The sequence below is a fragment of the Harpegnathos saltator genome, unplaced genomic scaffold (assembly GCF_003227715.2).
Source record: "Harpegnathos saltator strain DR-91 unplaced genomic scaffold, Hsal_v8.6 scaffold604, whole genome shotgun sequence".
NCBI classification, from domain to species: domain Eukaryota; kingdom Metazoa; phylum Arthropoda; class Insecta; order Hymenoptera; family Formicidae; genus Harpegnathos; species Harpegnathos saltator.
The window spans coordinates 980741-1002943 of NW_020230432.1; the positions used below are offsets into that span (position 1 = coordinate 980741).

The 22203-nt window shown below is 52.6% G+C and overlaps 1 protein-coding gene across 1 annotated transcript in view; it reads left to right on the top strand.

The window, feature by feature from the left end:
* The window catches only part of LOC105183313 (uncharacterized), a 58169-nt gene that overhangs the window by 19625 nt on the left and 16341 nt on the right, over positions 1 to 22203 (top strand). The window contains exons 5-12 of the mRNA XM_025304397.1: positions 137 to 971; positions 1761 to 1838; positions 2163 to 2371; positions 2614 to 2846; positions 10080 to 10510; positions 11551 to 17164; positions 17263 to 17355; positions 19095 to 19520. Of these exons, the coding sequence (XP_025160182.1) occupies positions 137 to 971; positions 1761 to 1838; positions 2163 to 2371; positions 2614 to 2846; positions 10080 to 10510; positions 11551 to 17164; positions 17263 to 17355; positions 19095 to 19520 (7919 nt within the window). The remainder of the gene's footprint in view (positions 1 to 136; positions 972 to 1760; positions 1839 to 2162; positions 2372 to 2613; positions 2847 to 10079; positions 10511 to 11550; positions 17165 to 17262; positions 17356 to 19094; positions 19521 to 22203) is intronic.

Consider the following 22203-nt stretch of genomic DNA (forward strand, 5'->3'; position numbering starts at 1 on the left):
TCTTCATCACGTGTAAATTACGTATTTTTCCAAAGAATCCATTTCAATTCTTTATCCTTTTAAATTTGCGAGACTAGTCGAGACGTTTCAAGCGATTATAAATTAAAAATACGAAAACAAACTATCCTATTTACAGGTACAGAGGAAGCACCGACGATCTGCGCCGCAGTCGCGAGGACATAAGCGTGCCCAGCTTGATCCCGAAACTGTTATCTTCCCGCAGCAAGGAGGACCGACTGAAACGACAAGACAGCAAGGACGACATTCGCCACCCATCCAAGTCTGCGAGGAAGGATTCCAAGGAGGAGGCCAAGACCTCGTCGCTCGTCGCCTCGCCGTCCGCCAACAAGGACGACGGCGGCGGTAAGGCTTCGGGCATACGGATCTTTCGGCGAGACAACAGTCGCGAGGACGTGGGCAGAGAAAGCGCGAATTCGATCGGCTCCGCGAAAGGAAAGCAGCAGGACAAGCAGCAGGAGAGAACGGAGGATCGAGGCGTGGGCGGCGCGACGAGATCGCGAGCCGCTGGCGAACAGAACCGGACAAGGTGCGAAGACGGCAAGGACGCCAACGACGTTAACGAGGAATCGTCGCCGAGGTGCGAGGAGTCGATCGTTTCTACCGAGCGAAACGAGGCGACGCGAGGAGACAAGGAGGAGATCGCGACTCAAGCTGATGTCGACATCGCCCAGGACGCGGGGATGATCGACGTGATCGTCGCGCAGGACAGGACGCAGGACGAGCGGCGGGAGCAGGACACGATGGTGGTAGGCGAGGTGATAGACGAGAAGCATTTGCTGCCACGAGAACCGGTCGAATCCGCGGAGAACGATAAGCAGGACGACGACGAGACCAGGGACACCGCCGAGCGTCTGTTGGACGGCAGCGACGGTGACGTCACTGGTATCGCCGGCGAACGGAGGAGCCTGTTGGAAATCGGCTATGGGAAGAGGCTGGACGAGTTCCAAGTGGTCAGTGAATACGGCCAGTCGTGGGCGTAATGCGCGCGTGTGCGTGTACGTGTGAGTGAGCGCGCGTGCGTATGTATGGAGGTGTCACCGGCATCCTTTGCGAAATGCGAGCCTCCTCTTCGGTTCGGTAAAACCGTGTGTTACCGCGGTATGTATCTTTTCATTAATAATGACTCGACTCGGTGTGAGGAGGAACAGACTCTATTATTAACTCTTGTGCATCCGACACATTTGTGCGAAACCATGTACGAAAAGGACGAAAGCTACTCAAGCTTTGAATCTCCGTGCGAATTTAAAATTCTGTTTTCCACCGGAAATGTGTATCTTCTTTTGGGTTACGAATTTAATTAAATTTTTTACCTCTCGCGATCGATCGGCTGCGAGTCTCTTTTCTGATCATATTTTGGAAACATCCGGATTATTTGTCGTGAGAAAGTTACGGTTACGGTAAAGTTTGAACATGTTGCTTTTGAGACGAGAAACTTGACTCAAGTTATATGAAATACGAGAAGCAAAGGATGCAAAAATGTTATTATTACACTGCTTATATGTGCAAGAAGTGGTGAAATAATAATTAATAATATAACCTCCTAGGAGGAAACGGCCAGTCTCACGTGCAAATGTCGATTATATATTTGTGACTCGACAGAAGGAGGCAGCTCGCACACACACACACACACGCGCGCGTAGACAAATTTTATTATTTATTATTTATTCATGACTCTCTCTCGTTGCTTAATAGCGAACCTCGCCACGGCATATCTCATATGCGTATTGTTTCTTAAACAGGTGAGGCGAAAGTTCTCCAAAGAGGAATTCTCGAATCCAGACGACACCGACGACACTCCGAATAAGCGTTGCTCAAGCGTAAGTCTTTATTTAATGAAAACAAGTTTGCAGTGATATCCATTAATATATAATCTTAATAACTCCTTTTCCACTTGCGTTTCAAAAAATTCATACGACGACATGTTTATTATATTTTGTAATAAAGATTACAAAATATAATATTTTTTAGAGAGTGCAATTCATGTATCATTTCTTACTGTACATTTATACATAATTCGTGTATTACTGTCACATACTGCATTATTATATTTATATTTGTTGTCCTCTATATTATTTGAAACGTCTATACCGTAGAAATATACCGTAAAAAATTGTCTCCTAAATTCTCGTGTTTATTTGCAGCATCTGTCGCCGGAAGCCAGTCCACTGAGCACGAGATCATCAAGATACAGTCCCCGGGAGAGCGAGAGCGAGCCTACTCCGGCCCTGCCACGTAAAACCGGAGGAGACTCCTGTTCCGCTTCCCAGAGGATACGCGACGCCATCACGAGAACCAGAAGGGAGTCCAACAGCAGTACGAGATACGAGAGCAGCGGCAGCGAAAGCATCAGGTGAGAGAAGCGGTTGATGTGAAAACGATAGCGAAGCGATTTGTTTCTGTGAAGTGACACGTGACCCTTCGTTTACGTGGTCCTTCTTTTCGATGAAGATGGATCCTTTTTAGGTCTATTCGAAGATGAATTTACATCAAGTCACGTGCATATTCAGAAGACACAATTATTCTCGCAATCAATTACACAACTGCAAAAATTTTCGGAGCCAGGATTAACGATGTTTTATCCCTCCTTTACAGGCTGAGCGAAACCGGGTTACACGGATACGCGGAGCTGGCCAGGAAGGTGAAATTCTTCGGAGGGAACGGAAGCGCGGTTTCGTCGACGATCGGCGGAGACGAAGTGGTGCAGCGCGACAGTGCTACCAGCGCAGGCGAGGACGAAACCAACGAAGATGGCCATGACAGAGCTGGACCGGTCCCCCCTCAAGGAAGGACAATGCTGCGGCGAAGGAGGCAGTTCGATGCTCAAGGTAATTATATTCGGAACGATTGTGTAATTGCCGAAGCGATTGACGTGATTGTTTGGACTACACGTTCACAGCTATAATTTTAATATGCACGAGATCTCGTGTACATTAAATATAATTATAACTGGAATTATGGGAAATAAAATTAGGGATCGAAGATCGGCTGAGGTTCTTTCTCGATCCTCCCTCGTAATCGCTTAATTAATAATTATAAATAATCATAATCACGGTTGAAGGAGCTTTGGAGTTCCCTTTCTTCGATTACCGATCCGTTCATTTGCATCTCGCATTCTCAAGAGCCGCAGCCATAACTAATAATCGCAAACGATGCAATTATCGTACGGCAACAAGTATCGTTTCGCTTTCGCGACCGCCTGGCCGCGCATTGGCCGCCGATAATTGCCGTAATTGCCCAATCGCGTGCTCGCGTGACTGCCAATTAAATTCCCAACATGTGTTTTCATTCTTATTGCGACAATCGCTCGCAATCGACCGCGAAAGCCTCGCGAGATTTTATTTTCCCGAAAAAGCGGAGGCATATCTCTCTCCGTGTACCCTTAAACTTGAACTCGTCCCGCAACATGGCCGATATGCCTGATGATGACTCAATTAATATCGATAAAAACGTCGCGCGTGGTACAGATTTAATTTCTCGACCCGATCGAAATCCGCTTATCGGTCGAAAATAACTAATCTGATTAGTCGACCGAACACGACTCCAGATCCAAATCGTGGCGTGGCGAAAGATCGGCGCACTATTTACGGGTAGCGAATCGTGTTCCTAACGCAGTTACGGCAGTACAATTTTATATTCAGAGTCTAGAGTAACGCGAGGAGAGCGGCTCGATGCGCAAAACATAATTTTCGAAATGCAAATGTAGTTTTTACGAAACACTTTCCTCACCGAGCGGCATGAAGTTTCATGAAGTCGCGTTACAATTTTATCCGCCAAGTTTGCCGTGCTCGTTCACCGAGTTACGCATATGTTACATACGTATACCGTTCAACGAGCATTTGCCGTGACGTGTACACGTGTGCAACGAGGACCGCCATATGGCGCTCCGTAGCGATAAGCTGATCGATTATCGAAGCCCCTGGCAGGTATCCCGATTCGAGAACACCCAGTATATCTCAGGAGAGTCGTGTGCGAGCGTCGACGCGCCGAAAAATCGAAAAACGCGCTGCCGGTCGAGCGACGACAAACTCGTTTTCGGAGAGTGAAGGAAATTCGCGATACGATAAAGTCGAGTCTGTCCGGGGAATACGTAGAAAGCGCGGTGCACAATGGCTCGTAAAGTTGCACATTAATTAACGCGACACCGCGAGCGAATATGGTAACGAAAGGAAAATAATAGCAACGCCGGAGAAACGGGGGAGTAATCAGCGAGTTGCTCATCCACTCGTTCGATTTGATCTCGATGATCCTTGATAGGAAGTTTCTTGTTGTTACTCCCGAGCGCGATTTTTCCTCCCTGCTCGTTCCCGACGAAATCTCCGAGCTTACGGACGCCGACGCGTCGCGTTTCGACGAGGCAACGACGTCGAAAAAAATGCATTAATCGCCGGCCTCGCGCTTCGCGCTCGGCGGGAGATTCGACGAAAAGAATATATATTCGGCGTTTAATAGTGCGTAAAACACGCTTAACGTGTATATTCGAAGTCATCGTCGGCTCTCGTGACTCGGTCGGCCGGCCGACCAGCCGCCAATTTTGCAACGCGATATCCAGACGATCGTAAAAATTCGAAACGCACCCGTCTCTACGATGAACATGGAGGTGCGACGAATAATGCAGCTATCGGTCACGATCCTGCTGTCGATGTACTTTCTCGTCTTCTACGCCGGCATTTTCGTAATTTTGTACTTGCTGTGGACCACGAGCGATTAATCAGCCGCCGTTTAAGATGCAACGCGTGACCGTATCCTCCGTCGAAGACACCTCGCCGCGAAAGCGGCGACACCGCTCGAAACGTCTCTCGAGGATAAAGCAGGCACAGAAGGAGGAAAGGTACATTTCATTTAGCCGAGTAGATCCGCAGGACAATGGCGAGCTGTGTGATAAATCGCCGCCTCGGCTTGCGCGTTTCTTGAAATTCCATCGCATTTGTCCGGAGCCGTTTTTATCGCGCGATTTTTCTTACTTTCTACACTCGAACGGCTTTTGTTGTATTTTTTTTCTCTTTTCTTTTTTACGGCGTCTATCGTTCTCATTCGCGTCACTGCGGTCTCTCGTCCCGCGGTGAGATCCCGCGATAAATTGGCGACCCGGCTCGCGCTTTGTTTCTTGAAATTCCATCGATTCGCGTTCGAGGCTACTTCTAGGCATATCGCGGGATCTTTTTACTTCGGCCGACCGGGCTGCCTTTTCATTTATATCTCGTTTGCATCTTCGCGGCTCGGATTTATCGCGCCTCGTTAGCGTCGCGTTTCGAGCGCGCTGCGCTCGTGGATCCCGAGGTACTCGTCCCAGATACCGAATAAAACTTCTATCTGCCCATCTCGCCGGCTATTTCTTGCCCGAGTATGATCGTTTTGGCACGGAATCGTCCGTACGTGGCGCGGACGAAGTGAGCAGGTGAGGCGAAGCGAAGCGGGGCCCAGGGAAACAGCATAGGAATAATAGTGTAACAACGTTCCCTGCTGGCGCTCTATAGTCCGCTCACCTGCCGCGGATATACCGAGTGGCGTGAAATCACCGTGGCGGATAATTCACCGAATAATTGCACACACGAGTCTGACGCGATGAAACGCGAAAAGAAAAATTAGGTGTCAACAATTAGGTGTCCATTTTTTCGCATGCGGTTTTACTTGGGAACACGACGGAGAATATAATGGATCATTTAATTAATTATTTCTATTCGGGAGATTCGTAAAAAATTTTGAAGTAACTCATCATTTTTCATTACCGAGAAATGCTTTTTATGCAATTAATCATTATGAAAAGTAAGCTTGAAAAATTACTTCTGAATATACTTGAAACCGTTCTCGAACATTTTTCCCTCACAGAGAGATTCCAATTTGAGATTGAATCTTGATTTGAATCAAGCCCCGAATGAAAACCCTGATCTGACAAGCTGCATGTTTATACCCCTACCGGTAATATTTTAGATTCGCTTTGAAATATTTTTAATTCGTTATTTCTTGCTTCTCTGGCGCGTTATCACGCGTGGTGTCATGTACTCCAGACTCGAAGCGCTTCTCGCTCGCTATCTTTATTTATCGCAAAATTACATAACCGCCTGCTCGCGGTTCTGCTCGATCGGACAAACGCGAGTAGCATTTTTCTTGCAAAGTGTCGGATGCATTTAATGCACTTCTCTCGGGAATATAGCTCTCTCGAAACTCTCTCTTACTTACGCTTCGTTTCTCCCCCGCCACCTCGAGAGGACAATTTTTACGTCGCCAAAATCGCGAGTTCCGTAGAAACTATCGCTACCAAGATCAGCGAAGCGACCAAGCTTGGCCTGCCACCCGGTATAACACGGCGCGATGTACTATAGAACCGGTGCTATAGGCGTCGTGGTAAGGTAGTGACCGACGCTGCGGGATTCAGGTGTGCCCCTTGGCGTAGACGCTCTCAGTTTAGCGGCGGTAGCCCACGCGAATTGCTCGCCTTGCCTTCGCCTCGGCGTGGCGATAAAGCCGCCTTTATTTCGAGGCGACGATCGGCTCGGAGGGACCGACTTCTCCGCCTTCTAGCGCGCCACCTGACCACTCCGATTTTTCCCACGTCCCGAAGTGACAGTGAGGGGGCCCGAGTCAATGTTGACTGCCCAACCGACTCCCTGTTGACTCTCGCGAATATAATTCCGGACGAATAACGAAGAAGCTCGCCTGAAATAAAAAGATCCATGAGGTATACACACTCCTCTATTAATAAAACGTTACTTAATTTTGCCCAGGCGTATCGATAGCAGAGTGCTCGAGAAGAAAAGTTCTCGCTGCGGCGAGAAGTACAGCGTGTGTACTTAGCGGAGCTCGTGGTATAGTGCGTGGTTGTGTACTGCTTTGAATTTATTGCACAGTGTGCGCGCGCGCACGTGTGTGTGCACACGTGCAAAGAGAAGTCGAGTCGTTGTGGCGGCGAGGGCAGCGAAAAGGGACGGTCGGCGAAAAGAGTCCAAGTAGAACCTTCTCTATACCTGATTTGACTCCGTCATTGTTTCCTCGGAGCGTCGTCGAAGATCGCGTTGGAAACTTGAAGCGGGACGTTTTGTCGACGGATGAACGCGATTTTTCGGCGATATTCCCTCTCGCGTAAAACTCGTTGACGTATAGAACTCGACACGAAGAGTCTGATTTGCAAAATTTCGCGATCTGGAAAGAAGTGAAATCTGAGAAGAAACGAGGAGACCTGAATGATTAATCGCAAACAAATAAATATATATCCCACGCGAAAGCCGCTCGTTACATATGTAATAATATAGAGGGAAGATAATGGGATGTTAACAATTTCATGCTTTCTCCTTGGAATCGCATGTCGTGCACGCGGGATTATAATCAATGAAGTATATACCGTGGAGTGCGACAGACATACCTCGCGGATATACTCGGTCGAACGTTCGAAAATCGACCGGCGGCGCGCTTTCAACGAACTCCTCCTGACCACGTGAAAAGACGCATGGACGCTCCGAAAAGTCGGATTATCAGCTCACCTAAAACAATTGGACGACCGCAAGTTTTAGCGTGGGAACCACACAAGTCCGCAATTTGCAACGCTCGTTTCAAACGCGGCTTTATCTTCGACGTTCGCCTGACGCGACAGCGAGCCGCAATTATTAACGCTAATATCGGATAGGTCTACGATCTTCTGTCTGACGAGTATTCTTGCTTTTGAAATATTCATGAGCGATAGATAAATTCGCGACTTCATATTCCATCTTCTCCGAATTGTCGGTGAAAATCGAGCTAGAGCGGCTAATCTCGCCGTGAGCCTGAAATCCTTCTCGTGCGTCTTGGAATTCTTCTCTCTTTCGTCCGGCGTGCCTCTACTGTCTCTCTGTCTTTCCCTTTTCCTTCTCGCTTCTCTTTCCGTTCGCGCCGGAATCTCGCGCAGAGCGCAACGCCATTCACAGGAACAATCGGAGAGGCTTGCTCGGGGGCAGCAGGGGACTCGCGGAAAAATCATACGCGCGGACGCGACGTGGGGCCCTCCCCCCCCCCCTCGTGCCTTTGACCAGGTAATTCAGCGGCGCGTAAAAAGCGAGCATGAAGCGTGCCAGCAGAGCGGACCCCGATTCTGCCCTCCTCCCGCCCTTACGTGCCCCTTTCCGCGCCCGTCGCCATTCATAATGAATCGCTGACATTTGACCGTTCCGTTTCTTGTCCTTGTCTTGTCTTGTCTTGTGTTCCGTTTCTTCTCGCATCGCTTATTTAACGAATAAGTCGCGACTTAAAAAAATGGCGAAGCGAAGATTGGGGATATTCCTGGCAATCTCGAAGAAATCAGCCAGATCATCGATGCTCGCGCGATTTTTTTTAATCTCCTGCCCGAAAGCCGAGACAAAGAGACTCGACGAAAAAGGCTTCTTCGCGGGGAGCGTTTCCAGGAGAGTTTTCTGGGAGAAGAAGGGCGCTCGGTCGTTGGCGCTGCGACTTCACGATTGCTGTAAAAGGAGCTGCGAAGCGGACTCGCGCACTCAACGCGAAGGATGTCATTTATTTCGCGCGTGTAGCTGCACGATGAAAAAGACACGGGGGGCGGACAAGCCAAGGCGGTGTGACGTGACCGAGGAGAGAGATTTAGACGCCAAGGTGCAATGCGTGCGCCCGCGCTAAAAGTGCATTGTTTTGGACCGCACAATAGATATAAATCCAATCCTCCTACGTGCCTGACGCACGCGTGAGCGTGAAGCGAGGAACGACAAAGAAACCGTCCTGCGCGCGCGACGCATTGCACCGCCTCATTATTCTGCCGTTTTCCTATCGCCGCTACCATTAGTGCACCGCTAACTTCAACTATAATTCGCTTATTGCTCACCGTCGAGATCCGAGACGCGTCTTCCGCCCGACAGCAACGGAGAATCGCCGCGACAGAATGTTAGCGGCGAATCCCGAAATGTTATTTTTAATTTTTATAATTTCAAATTCACTTCTTTCTCATTTATTATGTATAATTCATTAATTTCTAATTTTTAACTTCCCCCTTTCTCTCTCTCTCTCTCTCTCTCTCTCTCTCTCTCTCTCTCTCTCTCTCTCTCTCTCTCTCTCTCTCTCTTTCTGCGAAATCAATCGATCGAATCTCGAAATGGTTAAAAAATCCTGTTTTTAACTGACAAGCTAGAAAATATCCTTGTCCGATGACGAAACTTGGAATACATGGAGCACTTTCTATCCTTAATTTTATTCATCAACGAAATCGAAAATTCTCAAAGAATCATTTGCCGCGAAGAAAGCCAGGGCGAAGCCCTGGCCCGCGTTCCGCGGTCGCGGCTGGATCCACGACGCACATTGTGAATTTTTTTAAGCCCACACACAGCGTGCGATCCCGTTCACGGAAGGTTCACACGAAAGTTCACGTCAACTTATCAACAGCTGAAAGCGAATCCATGAATCGATGTCGTGCCTCGCGGCTGTAACTATCGGAAGTCCGAGTTCGCCAGCGTGGTTCGTTAGCTCCGTGCGAGTGCACACGCTCGTAATATCCAGCAGTTAGTCCGCAGCCGGGAGGGACATTAGCGAGCGTGTTTCTTTTTTTAAACGCACATCCAGCTGCAAGTTGCTTCTAACAGTGTCGTAATTTGTCCATTGCCTCCGGCATAAGAGGCGAGAGAGAACGCTGCGAGGAGCCACGTTCTTTTCCGCGTTTTTTTCCGGCTCTTTATTGGAACGCCGTGCTTGACCGTGCGATTTCAGATGGAATCTGAAATTACAGTTGATACCGAAGGAGAACGAAGGAGATATGTCATCTCTTCGGCTGCTTCTACGAGAAACGATCACCCGCTAGGCAGTCGTTTCTTGTTGCATTTCGCCGAAGGCGAAACTTCGAATGGCTCACGCCATTCCCAAATCGGGCTGATGAGGCATCGAGTATCTAATCGATAAAAACGATAACGACTACCAACTACTCTCGATGGGCTTGATTAGGAAAGTTTATCGGAAAATTCCGAGTGTTCCGATCGATGTTTATCTGCCCGATCTTATCGCTCGGGTGCTGAATCATCATCAGCGCCGCTCGATAGCGGGGAATTAGCGTCTCGTCGACGTGAATGAAGAGACTTCGCGTTTGTTTCGAAAAGGTTCCCGACGACGCGGGAGGTCGCACGCGAGGTCCTGCTGCGGCACGGAGGACTTGCAGAGCCTGCAGACTTTGCATCTGATCGGACGCGGCGGTCGACAGCGTAGTCCCAATCCGTCCGGTGGCTGCCAAGGCCAGGAACAGCCACCAGCGGTGGACTACAGGCGACTGGTGTTCATCAGCTCCGACTCGTCGTCCGGCCGCGAGGAGGACGACGCCGACAGCAGTTGCTCGAGCTCGTCCTACCTGAACGGACTGCCGCGCAACGGCGGCCACGCACAGTCGCTCGAGGACTGCGACTGGGACTACTTCGAGAGCGGCAGCCTGCCGCTGCCGGCGATCGCCATCGGCGCCGGTAACCACGTCGGCGCGGACCACGGCGTCGCTCAAGACTGGAGTTGCTGTCCGGGACGTGGCTCGGCCGCTTGCCAGGTACCGCGATTTCCTTATCGAATTACATACGTATTAAGTATATCAAGAGCGGCTAGAGATCCCGGGACTTTCCGATTCGGCAAATTTGAAGGAACTTCAAGAGAATAATAATAATAATAATAATAATAATAATAATAATAATTGCATTTTGAAAACTGACGGTAATAATTCTGACGAGAATTGTGCAATTTCCAAATTCCGATATCCTCTAAATTTTGAGATTTTGAAATTTAAATTCTGCTGAGGTTGCGGAATCTCGAGGTTGCGGGATCTGCGAAAAAGTTTCTCCTTCGCGATATGCACTCCCGTGCGCGCGGGATAAAATTGCCGTTGAACGCAACTCGTGTGACCGCGACGCGAGTGCCGCTCGTTGCTTCCGTTTGACGAACACATCGCCAGCGAAATTAATCATTCACGTTCTACTAGCGAAGAGAGTCGCGCGGCTATGCGGAATTCACGGTCATACTTTGTCAATAAGCTGTACACGCGTATACTCGTATCGAGCGACGCCTCATGTCGATTATGACGACCGATAAACGACCGCACAGCACGAATGGTCATCGTCGGTTTTCGAGTTGTTAATCCACATCTCGCTGACAGTCGCTCGATAGTAGGACAGTTTTACGAGAAGCAAGATTTAAAATTATAATTTTCCCGGAGCGCTTTTTTGAAAGATTTCACGACGAAACGAATGAAGCATTATTTTTTCACAAATATCTCGAGAGACTTAAAAATGCCCTTCACACAAGAGCAGTACACGCAGTACGAAGAATGAGAGAAAAATCTTTTATTCAACGCACGAGTACCAAAGATTCGTAAATAAAACAGCAGAAAGCCAGGGAAATTTTAGAAGACGGGTCATCTTCGACTTCGTTTAAATGTGAAGACACCACGTCTCTCGCTGATGAATAAAATAAGTCGCGTACGGTACGGTCAGAGACTGCGAAACTTGGAATAAGATGAGAGAGAGAGAGAGAGAGAGAGAGAGACAGCTTCGCAAGGCGGACAGTCGCGAGCCATCATGTTGTCGTTCTATCCAGGCTTGCGGCGGTTCCCGAAGCGCGAACGTACTCCCGGTGCCGGTGCCCATACCGGTCCCGGTCCCATACCCGGTGCCGGTGCCGGCAGCTCTGTGGACCGGCGACTTCGCGGCGGCCGCATCATCCATGATAAGTCGCGACGGCCATGCCGAGCCGGGAACTCTGAGGCTGCGAGGCGATCCGGCGGCACCCTGGTTCGCCTGGCACCCTCGTTTCAACCAACCGCTTCACGGCGCCCGCCTGGACCCCCGGCTGACTGGCGCCTTCGACCCGACCACCTGCACCTTCCAACCGGATCAGGTGATGACCCCGAGACTATACGGGCCGATCACGGAGAGCGCGGCGGTGCCGTCGACCAACTACGAGTCCAGCAACGTACAGAGCAACGGCCAAGACGTGAGAGACGACGCTAAGATCACGTCGAAAACGGAAGAGCCGCTGAAGGAGGAGAACTCGTCGATGAAGGAGTTGAGTGAATCCATTGCTACTTCCACCCCGAAAAGTAAAGCAAGACCTGAAGAGACAAAGGATATCGAAGCAGAGTGCGAGAAAGATGACGAAGACGCAGAGGAGGTAGAAGAGAACGAAGTGGTGGCAGCCTGCGGGGATTCGCTGTCTTCATCCTTCGACAGGAGTGCGCAGAGGATGTTCCAGCACTCGCGAGAAGATTCGGGCAGCTCGTCTGGCCGCTCGTCAGCTGACAGCAGCGATCTGGAGGAAGACTCCAGCTCCCACCGTTTCTCCAGAGTTTTTGTGGTCAACGATGATTCGCTCACCAGCGACAATGACATCGAGGACAATGAGGAGGACGACTCGGATTCCGCGGCGGAGGGCGGTGTGACCCTGAAGCGCGTCACCGCGATTCCTGAAGAAGAGCCGGTGGTGCTGCAGCACGTGAGGCTGCTGAACGAGGACGCTTTGTTGGAGAACGAGCGGAAGGAGAGCAGCAGGGACGAAAAAAGGCTGGAAGCGCCGAAGAGCCGTTCCAAGATCTACAACTTCGGCGGCGAGCCTGAAAATGACGGCGGGTCGTTGAACGAGCACGTGGTCAGCTCGGGCGACAAACGAAGAAGTCGCGGCAGGAGAGACGGGGTCGACCACGGCGACAAGAGACCTCCTCTTCTGCTGCAGCATCGATCTATCCCCGAGGAGATGTACTTGGCGGACGGCAACGACTGTTCCGGCAATCGGGTCGAGCTGAGATCCATCCGCACATTGGACCCCGACAGCATCGATCCACCGGCAACATCGATCACGCCGAAGACCGACGAGAGTCCCGTCCCCAAGGTACAAATTCACCGCGGAGAGAGAACAACAGACACGCTGAGGAACGACCGCTCCAGCACGCCGGAGCTTCCGCAGGACGAGCCAAGATCGCCCTTGAGCGACGCCTGGGACTCCACCATCGTCCCGGATTCTCTCGAGATCTCCGGTGAGCCGGTTCCCAAGGACAACGATAACGAGCAGCGGTCCGCGCGATCGCGCACGACGAACGGGAAAGACAACGATTGCGAGAGGCGGGGAGATAAGCCGCGTTTATCGGCAGCGGATCGCGACGTCAACGCGGACGTCGACGCGGCCGTCGACAGTTCCATCGGCAACGAGAGCAACGCCACGGGCAGCGAGGTGAGCAGCGACGAGCTGCACGAATACGAGCTGACCGCGGTGGCCAAGTCGTCGTCGCTCGGCTTCGGCAACGAGATTGCCGCGATCAACGGCGAGCTGCTGCACCGAATCGGCAGGGAGAAGTCGGAGAACGCCGCCACGGGAGACGCTGTCCGGCCGAATGGTTACCATCTCCACGGATCTAATCGGGATGACAAAGGGAGCTCGACGGTCACGAGGACGATGACGAAGAGCGGCACCAAGCGGAGCGTGCAGTCCGAGCGGACGGCCAGCGGGTGGTCACCGGACAAGAATTCGATCGACGTCGCGGACACAACGAAGACGACTGCGATTATGATGGAGTCGACGGTGAGCGGGAAGGACGACGACGACGGGGACGCCGATCGGCTGGTCACGCGTCGTCGCGCCGGAAGAACGGAGCAGCAAGATGGCGCGGAAGACAACGACCCGACGACGACGACGACGACGACGACGACGACGACGACGACGATGGGAGAGCTGGTAGGAGTCGCCGACGTAGGCGACGCGGTATCCAGCGAGATTCAGGAGACGTCGAGGAGTGCGGAGGGTGTCGGCAAGGTGGACAGTGCGCATGACAGCGGCCCGGTGAGAGGCGAGATCACGACCGCCGGTGCTGCTGGTCAGGTGGGAGGAAGTGGCAGTGATGGTAACGACGACGGTGATGGTGGTAGTGGTGGAGGTGGTGGTAATGGTGAGAGCCTCGCGGAGGGGGGAGCGACACGGTTTCGCTCAGTCGAGCGACGCCCGTGCACTCGGAAGGAGAATGGATTCCCAGCTGACACGTTGGCCAAGGATCTTGCCAGAGACGCCCAGCACTTTCCCTCGGCGGCGTGCAACAATAACAATAACAACAACAGCGGCAGCGGCAACAGCAATAAGTACAGGAGCCTCGTGATGATCACCCAGGAGGCCTCGTATCAGCCGGTGAGCGTCGTCACCTCGGATACCACCACGCTGCTCCAGCCAGATGAGATCCACTCGGCTGGACAAGGCCTGGCTGGCTACTTCCAGCTGGCGCTGGAAGCCGCGGGTGAGCAGCCACCGCGCAAGAACGGCCAGGGTCCTCGTAGACCGCTGATGGTGAAGAGACTACCTGCCGCGACGGCCGCAGCGAGCCATCAGTCCGAACCCGAGGTGGACAGTGGTCTGAGTGTGGGTAGTGCCAGTGAAAGCGACGACGTGTCCGTGAAGAACAACGGGAACAACTCGTCGAGGCTCAATTGCCGCGCGGAGAGTGCGGAGGACGTGTCGAAGGAACGCGCGGTGTCGGATAGTCGTGATGGTGCACGTCCACGTGTCTCGTCGCAGTCCAGCGACGACAATTCGGCCAGCGGTGGGGTCATCATACTCGAAGAGGGCCTCGCCGATGACGATTCTTGGGTCGAGGAAGTGTCGCACGACGAAGACGAGCCGGGTGCGACCACCGCCACGGAGGAGAGCTCCGAAGACGAAGCGAACAACTTCGGCGATCGTGAGGAGGAGCTACGTGGCTACCGCAGACAGGCGATCGACTTCACCCTGCACACTATCGTCGAGGAGTCCTGCGAGGAGAGCGAGACGGAACCCGGCAGCCTGGCTGCGGGAAGTCCTTCGAAAAAGCCGCGACCGCCCTCGGCTTCCGAGTTGGAGAAATATTTCTTCTTCGGCCTGGGTGGCGACGGCAACAACTCCAGCATGGGTTCACGCGAGGTCGACAGTCTGTCGGAGACGTCTTCAATATACTCGGAAGGACTGGAGTCGCTCGGGCAGGACGAGGCGAACGGCAGTGGGCAGAATCAGGACAGATCCAACTCCGGAGACAACTTCCTGAATTCCTCCAGGCTAGAGAAGTATTATCTCTCGGAGTTCCTCGGCTTCGATCAAGACAGAAGAGACTCGGACGGCTCGGTGGGCAGCGATTCCGAGGGTAGGCCCAGTCCAGAGGCGCAGAGGAGGAAGAAACTGGTTCGCGCTCGAGGTACCGGCAGGTCGCACAGCTCCTCGTTGGACAATCTGTTGGCTCTCACGCAGAGCTCGCAGAACCTCAGCTCGCAGAACTCATTGCAGGACCTGAGTCTGAGTCAGGACACGCAGGAGACTCAGTCCGAGGGCTCGTCCACGGAGACCGACGGCACCGAGGACGGCCAGACCGCTGTCTTCGGCACCGACGGTCAATTCGACACGGTGAAACGAAAGAAGAAGAAACCACGGAACTTGGCCGGGACTCAGAGCCCACGCGTCCCCGACGATCGCAACAAAACACCGGAACCCAGCCGGGAAATGGCGCTGATGAGCGAGGTCGTGGTGGAGAACGAGAACGAAGCGATGAATTCCGAAGACTCGGACAGAGCGAAGACTCCGCAGCCGGAATCGGTCTTGTCCTCATCCTCGTCGCCGTCCACCTTGACCAGCACGTCGAACGTCTCGTCGTCTCAGATGGACTCCTCGAGGAACGTCCAGGTGACCCCAGGCGACTCGGTGAGCTACAGTCAGCGCTCGAAGCAACAGTCGAGAGACTCCGGCTTCGTCGGCAGCTGCGACGACCTCCTGCAGCATCAGAAACTACCGGACGAAAGTAACCAGCCGAGCAGCCCGGAAACCGACCACGAAGCGAGCGGTGTGGACCGCTCACTGAGCAAGACCAACAACGACCATCTCCTGGGCGACGCGAGCGAAAGCGTCGTCGAGGGACTCTCCGTCGCGGACAGGAGCAACCTTGCGAAACACCCGGTGAATCACGCGGCGAGCCTGCCGCACTTGGCGAACGCCTCGCTCTCGCGCAAGGACAGCTTCAACAACTGGTCCAGCGACGAGGAGACGAATCTCATGATGTCGAAGATGCGGCAGTTCTTCAAGACGATGGTGGCCAACTCGAACGGCCAGAACGCAAACGCGAGCGCAGCCAACTCGAGCGGCGCCTCCCCGGCGCCTAGTCCACGGCTCACCGGCTACACGTCGAAGGCGAGACTCTGCGCGCAGAACCGCACGAAACCGCCGCAACTGGTGTACTTCGAGAACGAGCTGACGCGGCTGATGAAGACGGTGCCGGGCATACGCGACGAGCAGGTGCGCGAGATCGTCGAGTACCTCAGCTCGGAGGACACGTGGTCGGACTCGTACGACAGTTCGGACTACACAAGCTCGGACCTGGAAGGCGCCGCCGCCGGAGGTCGCCGTTCGGCTCTGCAGGAGCAGATTTCGCAGAGCTGCCAGCAGATCATCAGCAAGTTCGACACCACGTCCGGCGACGGCGGTAACGTTCTCCTGGACAAGGAGAGGGACCAAGTGAAGGGCGTAGCGGGCAGTTCCGCGGTGCCGCAGCCGTCCTACCTCGGCAGAGACACCGCGTTCGTCTACCAGAAGCTGGTGCAGAGCTTCACGAAGATGGCGGGCGACGGTGTGAGCTCGGACGCCAACTCCACGCCGCACAGCAGCCCGCCGTTGATCGCCAAGGTGATGCACCACATCGGTAGTCGGCTGGTGGCACTGATGCACGAGGTCTCCGAGGGCGGGCCAGCGGCGCAACATCACTCGAGCAACTCTTGGCGACGGTACTCCCAGCACCACCGTACCCCGTCGTCAGCGTCCACCACCGAGGACGACGACTCCACGTCGGACTCCACCAACGCGCCCTCGTCGGCTCACCTGCAACTGCCCAGGTCCAAGTCGCACGACCCGTTGCTGCTGATCAACAGCCACCCGGCGACCTCGGCCGGCCAAGAGGGCGAAGAACGCGAGGCGAGCGACTACGAGAGGTTCTCCTGGCGCGGCAGCTTCGAGTCCGCGCTCATGGCCGCCGACTCCAGGACGAAGCTGAGCCTGTTGGCGTGCTCCGGTGACGTCAGTGGCAGTGCTAGTGCGAGTGCCAGTGCCTTGGCGATGGCGGCGAAGCGACGCAGCGCCGGTGACCTTCTGTTCAACCCCAAGAGCTTCTCCAGGGAGCAGCTGGATAGAGTGAGAAGCTGCGGTTCCATCGGCGGCGGCAGCGGCGGCGGCGGCGGCGGCGGCGGCGGCAGCGGCGGCGCGGCGGCGGCGGCGGCGGCGGCGGCGGCGGCGGCGGCGGCGGCGGCAGCAGCGGCGGCGGCAGCGGCGGCTGCAGCGGCGGCTCCATCGAGGAAAGGATCTGGAGCAACCGCAGGAGATCTTCCGTTCCCGACGCCAACACCCGGGGAGAGTCAGGTGAGTCGAGCGTGACTCCGGCGGAGGGCTCCTCCACGCGGAGCGTTCTCCGTGAATCGTATTACATCGCGGAAACGCCGGTAATTGGCGTTACAGCGCCAGATCTCGTTCTTCTTCTCCTCCTCCTCCTCCTCCTCCTCCTCCTCCTATTCCTACTTTTCCTCCTAGCATGCGCGCGCGGAGGTCTTGAACGCGTAATATTTCTTCCTCTTCTTCTCGTTCTTTCCATTTCCCTCTTCCTCCCGCCGTGCAATTATTGCTGCAGCGAGCGGACACGCGCCACGCTCAGATCGGCCCCGATAATACCGGACTCGGATTTGACGTGGAATGAAGAAGCCAGCGGACGCGCAAACGTGCACGCACGCACGCACGCACGCACGCACACACGCACGCACACGCGCCGCGCGGCTCTTTGATTTAATTGTATTTATCGGTAAATTAAGACGTAGGGAAAATTAGGTAGCGTGAAAGAGCAACTGGCCGCGCCGCACTCCTCTTGGCGCGCACGCAACCCCGAGTGCTTCACCCTTCTTCTTCTGTCTCGCTTCGCTCCTCTCCGTGTTGAGCAAGCAAGTACAAGCCCGTTGATTCGGCAATCGGTGAAATAATATTAGCATGCGCCTGCGTGGAGAAACAATTCGGCGGTGCGTGCAAGTTCGCTACACGTGTGTGTCGAAAAATTCACGAGGCGGAGACGATTCGCGCGCGTCTTCACGGTTAGGTGAAAATCCTTCACGAGCCGAATTAACGGACGCCGCAGCGACTCCTAACACGTGCGCGCGAACGACAGAGGAAGAGAAGGAGAGGATTGCTAAACGCTTATTTATAACTTCCTCTCTACAGACGCGCTTTTTCCTCCTCCCGGCTCTCGTCGCGTCGTGAGAGAAACACGGACGAGGATAACAACTTATGAATACGTTAATACTCATGAATAAACGACGAGTGCGTTGACGTGCGCGCATCAACGAGAAAGATTATGCCGCCGCGCCGGTCGCGTCGATACTGTACGCGAAGAAACATCAGTCGATACGACGAAGGGCCGAGGGGAGGAATGATAACACGCATCGCGGTCTCTTGGCGCGACAAATGTTCCATCGCGAAGCGATATCGGCGTGCGATCGCCTGCTGCAACAGCCGCTCGTTGTCTGAAGCGCTATCTTTCGCGATCCTCCTCGCGATCGTGAGCGAACTAACACGTTGGTTCACATGGTCGTCGGTCGCCGGCATTGTGTCACGTTTAAAGCGTGATCCATCGCATTCGCAGAATCGCGCGCACAGCTGATACCAGGTGGAAACTAGACGCGTCTCCGATTACTTTTATCCACCGTGCCTTTGATAATCCGATCACGAGTTAAAACACTTGACCAGCATGGCGGTCAGCGCTACGATATCGCCGGGTCGCTCGTTAATTGACGTTGAAAACACAACGGAGCGCGTGCGACGAATGAAAGCCGGAGAGCCGAGCGAACGCGCGTCGTGAATTCCAATATATTCGCCTCATCTTTGGCGACTGACTTCGGCTCACTCGGTTGAAGACTCAGCACGGGATGAGTGGCCGAGACACCGAAATAATGCAATTATTTGCCAAATTGACACGTATCGGGATCTCAGCGTGGCAATCCACGAGCACAGCTTGAATCAACGCGACGCGATCGATTCGGCGAACGACGGTCGATCGATCGATCGATCAGCAGTCGCGAAGCGCCCCAAGGCTGATCTCCGACTCCGTTCGTCGGCAGGTGCGTCCGCCGGCGACGAAGACACCGAGGACGAGCTGGAGTACGGCGGCGAGTCACGTGCGACGACCCTTCCACGTGGCATGCAGTCCGCGATCTCCGCGGCGACGAATTCGCTGCCACGCTTGCCGGCGTCGAGCGTGCCCGCCGGCCTAAACGCGGCGTCGGCGTCGTCCGCGGCGTCCGCATCGTCGTCCTCGCCGATGCACAAGTTGCACAGCTACCATTTCATGCCGCATAGCAACGTCAAGTCCGCTCGTTATCGACCGCCCGGCTTCGCCAGGAACACCAACAACTTGCCCGGCACGATCGGCGGGCCCAAGCGCGCCGTCAGCGCCCCGGGCCTTCAAGTCTCCGGCTCGCAATCAGCCGCTGGCAAGCGGGACAACTCCAGGTCACGGAGGCAGCAAACGATGTCGCTCACCTCGGGTAAGTCACCATTGTCGTTCACTTGAGTCAGTTACTTGCGCGGTCGATCTCGTTCCCCCGCCCTCCCGGGAAATCCTGCGGCGAAGGACGACCCTCGAGGCTCGTGGCGGGTGAAGTGCGATTGTCGGGCCACGTCGACGAACTTTGGACGTTGTTGGTATTCTTGCTGGGATTCTGTTAGATTTCTATTTTATCGAAAGCTAAACAGCTCGCGGGCAATTTCTGTGACGGAGGGTTTCGGATACCTGCGAGTGACTTTTCCTTCGTCTGCGGGAGCTGTAAAATTGTTGGATGAAAAGACCGGGAATTGTGGGGAACGGGTGAAACGAGAATGCAAAGGAAAACGGCGCTTTGATCCATTAATGCCGGTTGGGACAGAAATTTCGCGTTGATTTCAATGTTATGGATTTTTGTGAAAATGCTCGAAAATTTTAATCCAAAGTACATTACTACGATACATAGTACATTAATAACAAAGTACATTACTAGGGGTTTTCGAGGTCGCTCTTTCCGAATCCGCTTTCCGAGAATCGCATAAAAAAATGAGTGTTTGTATTGATTTGTAATGGTTTTCTTCCAAAATATGCGATTTTTCCTCGTCAATTTTCTTTTAAATCATGGATTTCAGCTTGATAAAAATATTGAATATTACTGAAAAGTACTCCAATCGTGTCCTCGAGACTTGTACTTCAAATATATGTGATTCTGAAATTTTTTGTACTTTTTGTACACTTTAGTAATTTCAATATGGCGACCATATATGCATGTATCACCATAGATATCGCCGGATCCTTGGGAACTCGGTCGAGTAACTCGTTATGAGTGCATTTTTATGAAAAATTATCCAAAGTGAAAGTTGTCCTTTTGATCGAGTTCTTTCACGTGGTAGGCCCCAAATTTGGGTCTGATGTACTTTTTGGGCCTAACGGGGCCCAACGTTGATCTTTTTGGTGCAAAACTTATGTCTTTTACTACAGATTTGAAAAGTATAGAAAATTTTACGTCCAGATATGTATTTTTCAAATTACAAGTCTCGATTGGAGTACTTTTCAGTAATATCCAACATTTTTATCAAGATGAAACCCACGATTTAAAAAAAAATTGACGAGAAAAATTCGCCTTTTTTGAAAGAAAACCGTTACAAATCAATACAAACACTCATTTTTTTATTCTCGCAGCGGATTCGGAAGGAGCGACCTCGAAAACCCTTAGTAATGTACTTTGGATTAAAATTTCGAGCATTTTCATAAAAATTCATAACATTGAAATCAACGCGAAATTTCTGTCCTAGCCGACATTAATGAGTTAAAGCAATCTATCTTGTCTAAGACCGGGACTCCGCGCACGTCGAATGATAGCATCGGGGTATTTTCAAAGGGAGTTTCCCGTGAAGCACCCGCGCAGTGGGAAAAGCTGTTTCAATTTTATCGGAAAATCTACAAGCGACGGAGAAAGTACGCGGCTCTTGACACATCCTACGGTACGGACAGCTCGTGACGCGCGTGCGATTATCATTGGAATCCAATTGGGGTCTGATTACGTCAAGTCGCTCCATAAATTCATGCGTATCAGCGCGGAAGTTTCAGACGGGGAATACATGAAATGCAGCTCGTTCTTTTTTTTATCAACGATGTATCCTTCTACCGCCGTAATAATTCGTCGCCAGTTTATCGCTCATTCTTCCAATTCCCTGCGGAAGAATCAGTCGTGACAAATGTAGTTGTTTAATAAATATGCGGCAACTTGCGGATCAACGGCCAGCCGAGGTGCAGCCGAGTTAACCCGATTAATCAACAGCCATTAATTAACAGCCACTTGATTGCTCTTCCTTCCCCGATCTTGAATCTTCTGTTATATCTCACACGGTAATATATCTTGCGAGTGCCTTTCTTATCGCGCGAAGCGACGGAGAAAATGAAGGGAAGAGCGTATTCTTCGCGCTCAGATCCGCGAAGTTGCGCTTTTGAACGACGATGGGAGAAAGCGCGTGGATGAAAGGAAATTCGGTCGGCGGTACGTGTGATCCTACGTGATAAATTAGACGGCCACGTCGTCACGCACACGTGCCGCACGTCATGCAAATGACCGAGTATAAATATGAAATTACGGCGAGTCTCGTGCGAAAGAACGCCGGCGAGAGAAACCGTTTTTGCAGATTCTTCGCGGGTGAGGGCGGAACGGAGAGCGCGCGGCGAAACTCGCCGGCGGATCGCGGACGATCCCGCGGCGATTTTAATCCGACCAATTTATTAGCAAGCTAATCAACGCTATTAACACATTTAACTATCTAAATAACGAGATACGGCATAACGATATCCCTCTTAAGAAAATAGAAAACTCTCCGGACCAGAAAGAGAGCGCATTTGTTTTTGCATAAATTTGCAAAATTGCACGGGGCTTAGCGAGAAATCGCAATTTGCTCAAGGGGATATTTAGGTCTAAATTCCTCGAGAGATGCAACTCATTTCGCACGCGTATTACGACTGCTTAGGTCTACATGAAAATTGGTCCCGGGGAAAATCGACTCATTATCACTTCGAGAATCTGCCATTGAAAGATATGACCGTGAGACACGGTTTGTGCGCCTCGTGATTTTGAAGCGTGATTTTTTCGCGTAAACTTGAGCAACACGAAGCAGTCGCGAATTCCATTGTCTTCTCCTCCGGAGGCGTAAATGTTGCGA